Source organism: Mesoplodon mirus (assembly GCF_964341445.2).
Source record: "Mesoplodon mirus genome assembly, chromosome: 3".
Taxonomy (NCBI): Eukaryota; Metazoa; Chordata; class Mammalia; order Artiodactyla; family Ziphiidae; genus Mesoplodon; species Mesoplodon mirus.
This window is the reverse complement of record NC_138978.1, coordinates 381,156-390,842: the sequence shown is the minus strand read 5'-3', so window position 1 is coordinate 390,842 and position 9,687 is coordinate 381,156. Positions and strand designations below refer to the sequence as shown.

Here is a 9,687-nt window from a genome sequence, read left to right as displayed (position 1 = left end):
ATGGAAGCCGGGCTGCTTTGATTAAAACCAACTCCTGACACCCCATTCCCCGGCCCCTCTGCCCTTCTCTGGATGGACACCAACTGGCGAGGATGCTCTGGACCTGGCCTTGTCCCCTGGGCAAGCTCTGGCCCCATGTCCTCCCGTTCCCCAGCTCCCGCCGTGTCCGTGACTGAGGATGTGGAGGTGTGGTCTGAGGTGGTCAGCTCGCTCGGGGTGGGGGGTGGGGGGTGGGCGCGGCAGGACACACTCCAGCCACCAGGTAGAATCATCCATTGTACTGCAAAGCGGGCCCAGGTCACTGAGCGCCCGGGCCTGGCCCTGCCCTGCCTCCCACTGGCCCTGAGCAAGGGAGGCTCTGCCCGATGCCTGCACACACCTACACGGAGGTGTAGACAGACGTGTTGATGCTTGGAAACACGCAGACGTATGGCACTGACACCAGACAGACACACTCCCTTGGGGCGCCCCCCCACCTCACGCACGCGCGCACACTCCTGCACACGGGCTGATGCTCCGTCACGCCCTGAACGCTAGGATCCCGAGTGGTGGGGACACTCCCCTGCTCCCTGCCCCAGGCCTCCCTGAGACCTGTGAGGTCACCGCCAGGCAGGCAGCTGCGCTAAGGAAGGCCCCATGTCCTAGCGCCTGGTGCCTGCCCGCCCTCGGGCTCCGGTGCCGCTGCTTCTTGGGCCCCGGGTTTGGCTCGGCTGGCCGGGGGCGCCCTGTGGGGCGGGACTGCCTGGCCCTGGGCAGCCGGGAGAGCCCACTGCTGCCACAGCTCCCAGAGTCAGGCCACTTGCAGGCTGGTTCAGGTGTCAGGAGTCTCCCGGGCCCACACTGGGCTGACCTCCAGCCAAGACCCCTGCCGGAGCCCCTGCAACATCACGGGAGGTGGAGCTGGGCCCCTGGGCGTTCGACATCATGCCTGCAGCTACCCGGCCACCAGCCGCCCTCTGGCTTGGAGCAGGCACCCCCGTGGCTGCCCTGGGCTGGCCCCGAGCCCCGCGGAGCTGGCGGCAGCAGAGCAGCAGGGCGAGGGCCGCGGCGTCCAGCAGCAGCTCCAGCACCTCCACGAATGAGAGGACGCAAGAGCCGAACCACAGGCTCCAGGGGCTGCCCGTGGCTGAAAGCAGCTGCGGCACCTGTGGGTGTTGCGGGCGGTGAGCAGCGCACCCTGGGCGCCAGCCCTGCCCCACCCCCGCTGCTAGGCCCGGTGGCTCGCCCAGTAGACGGGTGTCCTCGTCCGTGTCACCTCGGCCAGGATGCTCCTGGGGCGGGGCGCAGGCGAGAGGGGCGGGGCCCTGGACCTGCTGGTGGGGCCCTCCCTGGGGGCGCTGGAGGGCGAGGATGGCAGGGGGAGCAGCCAGGACGTGACCTCAGCAGGAGGGGGCTGCACCCACCCGCGGCTCGGGCTCCGGGGGCCTGGCCTGCCCTGCACACAGAAGGCTCACTGTGGCCGCGGCTCCTCCCCGGGCGCTGCGGGGCAGTGTGAGGGCAGGGCCTCGGGGACACACGTCAGTCCGGGGAGGGCTCTCTGCCCACGAGGCCCCACTGTGAGCCCGCCCCTCACCCCGCTTCTGGGACTCACAGTTGACTTGGAGGAAGGCCAGCTGGGGGTCCCAGCGGAGAGCTTACACGAAGACTCCCCGGGAGAGACAGACCCCGTCACATCCCTGCGAGGTGCCTCCGGGTGGACCCCACCCCGGCACTCCCCACTCCCCTGCAAGGCCGGGGGCAGCGGGAGGCACAGGGAAGCCGGTGGGTCTCCAGGTCCTTGCAGAGGCGGTGGAAGCAGTGACCTGGGGAGGGGGTCATGAACCTGCCAAGAGTGACCCAGGGGCGGTGGGGAGGTTTGCCCTTGACGGGGCAGCCTAGGACTCTGTCCCCCACAGCCCATGCAGGCCGGCGGGGTGGGGGGCTACCCAGGCGGGGTGCCGCACAGAGCTGCAGTACTCGGCCCCCGCAGGCAGAGGGTAGAAGAAGCAGCCGCAGGAGCGGGTCTCCACCATCAGTGGCTGGAAGCAGGACACCAGGCAGGCCTGGGGGAACAGCGGGGACTGGAGCTGTGGGTCCAGGACCGACCGCCGCCCCTCTCCCGGGCCTGCATGCCTGCCGCCCGCCCACCTCCCTCCCACTGGCCTGTCCGCCCCTCCAGCTCCCCCTCCTTGCCTTAGCACCCCCCAACTCTCCAACCCCTCCCTGGGCCCCTACCCCCCGCCTTCATGCCCCCAACGCCCCGCCTCACCTGTCTGGTGCAGGAGGCGTTGTATAGTAGCTGCACGTCCACGCCCCCCATGCTGTCTGTGCAGTGCCCACAGGGGCTCCCGAGCCGGTACACCTCGGTGCGGTTCAGTTCTGCCGCCCTGTCCTGGAGCCCCCGAGGCCCCAGGTTTGGGCACGGAGGCCGGGAGCCTTGAGGCTGGGCGGCCCACCTCTCGGATGCCGACGGTGGTCTCAGTCCCTGGCCGGATGCTGAAGCCCCCGGTGCTCCAGGAAGGGCGTGTGGATCAGGACTTTGATGCCGGCCTCTGTGGGCAGCAGAAGGAGATGATCCTGCTGCTTCGCCCTGAGGGCCAGGCTGATCCCTGGGGGAGGCAGGGGCTAAGGCCAGGCCGGCCTGGACAACCCGCCCACACCCGGCCTGGGCTGGCACTCAGCGTGGGTGATGCCGGGTGCTGCGTGGCCCAGACACCGTTGAAGGTGCAGCAGCTGCCGTAGCTGGGGTGGCGGGAGGTCTGGAAGTGTCTGGACCAGGGGCCACGCTCAGACCCGCACGTGCCCCCGACCCGTCACCCTGTTGCGTGCAGCCCCGGGGTTGCAGGGAGGGCACCACAGCTGCCTTATCTCTGGAGGGAGCTGTGGGGCCGGCAGACCACTGCACGGGGCGTGGCGGGGCGAACAGCCGCCTGCCTGCACTCACCGGGCCTGGTGGTCCTGGCTGTCGTAGCGGCAGCAGAAGACGAAGTGTCTACCGCGGCTGTGGTGGCCGTCCTCGTGGGCAGCAGGCAGCAGGGCCAGAACGTTCACGCAGCGCAAGCGGTACCGCTCCCGGGCGGCCACCGCGCCGGAGGAGGAGGCCTGCTGATGCAGTCGCTGTTACGCTGGGTGGCTCAGGGTCAGCGTGGGGCTCCGACCTGCCCCGTCCCATGCAGACCTCCCAGGGCTGGGACCCTCACCAGTTTGCAGCCACTCTGTTCTGGCCCCCCAGGGGGCTCAGCCTCGGAGGCGGGTCCCGCGGTCCAGCTGGAAGGCGGCCTCGGCCCCCGGGGCGTCCACGCCCTCGCTGACGTTGAAGCCACACAGGGAGAGTAGATGTTCTCCCGGGCAATCGTCCAGCGCCCGCAGGGGGCGGCGGGCGGGGGGCGGCCTGGGGGCAGGGCCAGGGTGGGGGGCAGCGGAGTCAGAGCCAGGCCCCGAGTCCCCACGGCAGCCACGCGCACTGCGGGGAGAGCCACGCTGGTCCCCACGGCACTGGCCTGGGTGTCGTGGAGAGCAGAGTGGCCCCCATCCTCCGCCGTCCTCAGAAGCCTAGGAGGGGCTTCTGAATCCGGAGCCGGGGCTGCAGAGGGAAGTCAGACCCCCGGCCTGCCTGCCCGCCCACCGTGGACCCCGCCACCCTCTGGCTCGTTCTCAGCCCCTCCCTGTCTTTGCTCCGGCTGCCTCGCCACCTGGAGGGTTGCCCTGCTCCCTTCTCCGGGGGGCCTGCCCTTCTGGAAAGTCCCCCGCCCCCTCCCCGGGCTGCCCAGTGCCTCAGTGTCCCTCCAGGGTGGCAGTGGTCACGCCAAGATTCCGCTGGCTCTTCTCGCCCTTTAGCCTGCTCCCGGGGCACAGGGCTGGGGAAGGCAAGTCGTCCACGATGGGGGCTCCCGCTGTGACCGCACCTGGGGAGGGGCCCCCAAGCTGTCTGCAGACCCCACCAGTGTGGGTTCACATCGCACAGGGTGACCGACGGGAAGAGCTTGCGCTGTGCTCCACTCCAAGTGTACAGACACCGTCATCATGACCGGGTAGCACCAGTCCTGCTCGAGGAGGAGTCCGAACTGCCAGCAGAGCACGCCCAGGGCCCGGCGAGCAGCAGCCCCCAGGACGCGGGCTTGAGGTGGTTCTGGCTGGAGCAGACAAGGCGGATGGGGCCATGGATGGTGGCATCGGTGCAGAAGGTGGCGACCAGCTCCCTGAACGAAGCGTGCAGCTCCACCAGCCTTTCCCCACGCTCCTCCTCGGGCGGGGGCGGTGGTGGCGATGGTGGCAGCTGGGGGCACGTCTGGGTCCCCGGCCCCCCACCGGCTGCTTGGGCCATGGCTCCAGCCTGAATCCCAGAAGCGAGCTTCAGTGGGGTCCCAACCCACCGTCTGGTCTGACCCGACCCAGGTGTCCCCACTTGGGGCCATGCCATCGACTTCCATTCTCTGTCCTTGGGAACTCCCGGGACCATCGCGTCCCTCAGCCACCAGTGGCCCAGCCCGGCCTGCTGATGCTCAGGAGAAGCCCCATCAGAAGCTTGTCCATACTTGGGACCGACGCTGCGGCCCTCCCCTGCGATGACCGGCAGGGCACCAGGCGGCTTCCGCGGGTGTGTCTTATCATGGCCAGAGCCGAGCCTGGGCGGTGGGGCAGGGACAGCAGGGGACATGGTGTTCAGGCCACGCCTGGCCTTGTTTGCAGGCAGGCTCGAGGCTGGGTGGGTCTCTGCTGCCATCTGCCAAGTGGGGCAGGGGCCTCTGGTGAGGGGCAGCCAGGTGACCTGCTCAGGGTGGGCCTAGAGCCCAGCGCTGGGGATTGACGGGACTCTGGGCCTCAACGGCCTCCACCAACCCTCAGCGGCCAGCATGGCCACTTTGACTGGTGCCGATGGAGCCAGGAAGTTCTGACCACATCTGGGCCAAGGGTCAGGCCTGTAGACCGGTGGGTGCTGCTGGCCTGGGGTGGGGCGTCGTCCACCGAGCTGAGTCCCCAGGGATGGTCCGTTCGTGGGCCTCGGGCTTCCGGAAAAGTAGGCAGCAGGCTGATGGGCCAGACGTGGTGGGGATCTGAGGGCTGCAAGGAGGTGGACCCGAAGCCTGCCTGGCCCCCATTCCCACCTGGAGGCTCCAGTGTCCCGGGACCCAGGTCCCCCAGTGCGCAGGGCCGTGGAGCCCTGACCAGGTCAGGCCTGACGGTCCGGGACACGCACTGAGTCACTGCCCGGGCCTACTGTGGACTTCCCACAATGTCCCTATCTTGGTCTCAATCTTTAGGCCTCTCACATTTGGGGTGCAGCCCCCTGGGTTCTGGCCCCTCCAGCCAATGGGGCCTGGGCTGGCGCTTGGAGAGGGGGTGAGCCAGAGGAAGGGCCTGGTGAATTCAGCTGCCACGTGCGGGGCTGGACACCCTAGCGCCAGCCAGATGCGTGGGGCCCAGGCCTCGAGTTTGTGGAGGTGGCCTGGCCAGGGGCACATGCCAGCACAGCGTGCTGATGGTGGGTCCCACACGGGACAGAGCGCTGCCCACACGTGTGTCCCGTGATTCCACTGAGCCCTCACAGGGAAGGCAGGCCCCTCAGCCCTATGATACTGGCAAGGCAAAAGGGGCTCCAGAAGGTTCTTTCGGACTCCGTACGGGCTGCCTCCCACCCCAGCTGGAGCTGGCGGGGCAGGAGGAGGGTGGCTCTGGAGACTCAGGCACCTCCAGGGCTTCCTGAGACGGGGGGGCGGGGTCCCGCCACTAGGGCGGATGCGCTGGGGCGAGTGTGGGCACTGCAGGTCCCCGACGCCTCCGCCGCGGCAGGAACGGGGGTGCATGGCCCCTTCGTGCGGCACATTCGCACACACACGTGCACGGACACACACTCCTCTCACACACAGCAAGCCCTCTGTCAGTGGGGTGGCGTGATGAAGGTGTGGACAGGAGCCCCTGCCCTCTCATGTGGGACGTGGCCCCTCCACTTCAGGCAGGGGAGACCCCGAGAGATGGCCTGCCCCAACTGCCCCGGCCATGGGCCACCTCGGGCGCCCCTGGGGCCTCCAGGCTGGAGCCTCCCTGTGTGGGTGTCCCCAGCCTCCCGTGCTGTGGCTGCGACAGTGGCGACAGTGGCGGTTCTAGCGGGGGACAGAGCAGGCCGTGGCCCGACGCTGGCCAGGCAGCCTCCTATTTACAACAGGCTGGGCGTGGGGCGTGGGGCGTGGCGGTGGGGAGGGACCCGGCTGGGGGCAGTCACACCTGCTCTGGTCCCGGAAGGGGAAGCCTTTGGCTGCAGGCACCGGCGTCTTTCCCCGGGGGAAGCTTTCCTGCCCCGGTTCCTGGAGCCAAGCCTGGGACCCTGGTCCTGGCTGGGGTAAGGGGCCTGAGGTTTCTGGAGGGCGAGGAGGGACCCCGCTGCAGCAGACCCTGCATGCCCCTCCCCTGTCCACTCTCCTCCAGCCTGGCCTGCAAGGATGCCTGCTCACCCCCACCTGCCAGGCCTCTGACCACAGGTGTTTGTGGCCAAGGGTCGCTGGGCAGGGGCCTCCATTCCCACCACACAGGGGTCTGCCAGGGCTGGCTGCCCTGGGACAGGCGTGGACTGTGGGAAGGAGCTGGGGCCCAGGTGGGAGATGGCGCCCACAGCTCAGCCTCCCAGGAGATACTAAGACCACGCACCACCCAAGAAGATGGCGCCACACCCTAGGGACACACCATCTCGGATGCTGAAACCCTCGGCCTCAGTGTGGTTGCATGAGGCCAGCCAGTGTGCTGAAGGCAGCACAGCCCCAGGGTGACACGCTGGGGGATCCAACATGGCTCTAGGATGACCCAGAGGCCTCGTCATCCCAAGTGACCTGGTCCCAGGCTTGAGGGGCCGGCTCAGGCCCTCTGCCCCTCGCGACACAGGCTCTGGGTTCCCGACACCCCACCCCAAATCAGTGCTGAGGACCCGGGCTGAGATGAGGGAGGAAGCCCCCACCTCCACCAGGCCCTTCTGGTGGGGCCTTGGCTCTGAGGAGGCGTGTGGTTACCAGCCTCGTGGCTTTGGAAGGAGGCAGATGGCCACAGGGGACCTCTGGGAGAGGGAAGCCACGCTTGGAGGAGCTGGCCCTGGACTCATGTGGGCATGGGTGCGAATCGCAGCTTGTCACTCATCGGCTGTATGACGTTGCCCAAGTTACTCAACCTCTCTGAGCCCGTTTCCTCAAGTACAAAGTGGGACTGAGTTTCCTCGAGGCTCAGAGGTGAGACCAACTGATGTCACTGGGCCAGTGTCAGAGCCCCTCCTTCCTCCTCCTGAGGAGGCCACCCCAGAGCCTGCCTTTGGGAGGGCAGAGACACAGAGACTGCGTCCAGTGGCAGCGAGGCCAGTAGCCCGCGCCTCCCTTCTGGGCCCGTCCCCTCACCTGCCTCACCAGGGCCCTCCGGTCCCCGGAGGAGCAGGAGGTGGTGGCTGGGGCAGGACAGGGCTTCCCCAGCTCCCGGCACAACATGGGCCCACGTGGCCCCTCCTTGATGGATGTATGTGGAAAGGATTAGAGAAGGGACTGGCGGAGGGCCCCCGGCCCCCGCCCTCTCCCCAGAAGGACGGCTGGCCCTAGCCTGCTGAGCACGGCCCCAGTGGGCCTTCAAGTGGTGGCCTTCACCGAGGCTGGGCCTAGAGGCGCCAAGGCATCCCCTTGCAGGCCGGGGTTGCCCTGCAGACTGCGGGTGCCTGGGCTCCTTTCACGCCTGTGGGCATCCCCACCCTCAGGGACAGCTCAGAGTTGGCCCTGGGGGAATTCCAGTGCAACAGACGTGAAGTCTGAGCCCACGGGCTCTGCGCGTGTGTGCGGGATTCCTGGGGGGGTGGGCAGGTGGGGGCATCCTCCCCGCCCTGGAGCTGGACTATCTGGAGTCCGTGCCCGCCAGAGGGTAAGGGGCCTCCTCGGTGCAACTGCAGAAACTCTCCATCCCCCAGGCATTGACCGCAGTGGCAGGCAGGGGCTCCTGCCACCACAGAGGGGTCTCCGGCCGGCTGCGGTGGGCAGAGTGTGTGACGCTGCCCGTGTGGGGCTCAGGGTCCGGCCGTGGGTCTGCCCCACACCTGCGTTTGAAACACTCTGGCGCCTCAGGGTGGCCTCCCTTGTAGAACTCTCCGTGAGCTAAAAACAGCTGGGCCCACCCTGTGTGGGGATGGTGGAGCCCGGGTCGGGGGGAAGGCAGGGGAGTGAACGGCAGGCTGAGCTACTTCCTGAGCGCGGCAGCAGGAGGTGGGGCCTGGGGACTGCCAGCCTCCCCAGGAGGAGGGCGGGCCAGCGCCGGGGGACACTGGGGGCCAGAGACGTAGCAGGCTGTCTTCCCACGGGCCGACTCGCCTGGTGCTGGGCTGAGGGACGACGGGCACTCCTCCTGCTTCTGCCCCGGGCCTGGGGCTAGCCCTGCAGTGGCCGCTCAGATCCTGCCGGAGGTGCCCTGGGTGGGTCAGACTCGGGGGTGAGCGCGGCCCCCCGCCCGCCCTCTGCCAGTGGCCATGGCTAAACCCGCCAGTGCTTGGAGTCCACCGTCACTCGCCACGTGGTCAGTTACCCCGTTGACCGGTGGTCTATTCCGAAAGGCAGTCAGGGTCGTGGTCAGGGGTGAGAACTCGGGGTTTGAACCGCAGCTCTGCTGCACGGAGCCCTGTGCTCTGCCCAGCGACGGCCCCTCTGGATGGGTCCTGGCTGATGACCACCGCCAGCCTCACAGCCGAGCCGGCACTGGCACAGCCTGTGTGGGCAACCCCAGCCCCACTCACCAGGAAGGTAGTATGTCGGCCTGCCCAGCTGCCCAGCCCTCCCTTTTCCAGAACCCCACCTGCGTGCCATCCTCACGTGCCCCGCAGCGTTCCCCAAGGCAGATGTGAGGTCACCTCCAGGCCCCGTGGTCAGGGCTGTCTCGATGCTGTCCCAGTGGCAGCACCCTCTGCTCCCCGGGGCCTTCCCTGGCCACCAGGGAGGGGACCGTGGGAGCGGAAAGCCAGCCTCAGTGCGGCGTCCACGGTGCATAATAACCCTATTCATGGGCTGGGTGGAAAATTCGGTCGGGAAACAGTGCAACACTTTTTATGAGGACAGCTCTCTCCATGGGCAGGCGCTGGGCAGGCTTCCCACGGCGGACCCCACCTGGCACAGGTTCTGGCAGGGCTCCGGGTCCCACTCGATACCGCGGCCACTCAAGGCCACCCAGGACTCGATTCTCAGGGCCCCGGGTGGTCCGGTCACTGAGGCCCGGGGACGCAGAGTGCCTCCCGCGCTCTCCTGTTAAATGGGCACAAGAACTGGGCCCCCCAGTCCGCACTGGGCCGATCCTTTGAAAGGGGGCCGGTGGGAGGGTCGGCGTCCCAGAGAAGTCGGGCGGGGCTCACGCCGGCACCGCGGGGGTCACCCTCTAACAGAGTCTTCCCGCGGAAGGCCGGGGGTCGTGAGGAGGGGAACGTGCTCGGTGGGGGGCCCCGGTCCGCTGCGGCCACTGACTCTCCCCGGGGCCGCCAGCCGGACAGCGTTGCGGCCGAAGAATCAACCTGAGGGCCGCCGCTGGCCGACCAGACATGCAGAAGGGCTCCGCCCCCGCCCCCGCCCCTCGAGGCTGCAAGCCACTGCCCATGCGCCGACTGTTTCCGCTTCCTGGGGCGGGTGGAGGCAGCGAGACGCAAGGGACATCCGCCCGGCCACCTAGAGCGGTCGCCCCCCGGCTAATCGCGCCCCGGAACCGGAAGCGGGG

General features: G+C 68.6%; 1 protein-coding gene across 1 annotated transcript; it reads right to left on the bottom strand.

The window, feature by feature from the left end:
- Positions 1 to 519: 519 nt before the first annotated feature.
- On the bottom strand, positions 520 to 4,447 carry SCNN1D (sodium channel epithelial 1 subunit delta; the record flags this gene model as incomplete). Its single annotated transcript, XM_082615583.1, is given in 17 exon segments — positions 520 to 725; positions 851 to 1,145; positions 1,226 to 1,430; positions 1,673 to 1,840; positions 1,882 to 2,042; positions 2,249 to 2,371; positions 2,436 to 2,483; positions 2,485 to 2,604; positions 2,608 to 2,678; positions 2,681 to 2,748; positions 2,924 to 3,089; positions 3,092 to 3,096; positions 3,180 to 3,225; positions 3,228 to 3,370; positions 3,810 to 3,970; positions 3,972 to 4,066; positions 4,069 to 4,447. Coding segments are annotated over 17 exon segments (2,451 nt in total). The 5' UTR covers positions 4,439 to 4,447.
- Positions 4,448 to 9,687: the final 5,240 nt, after the last annotated feature.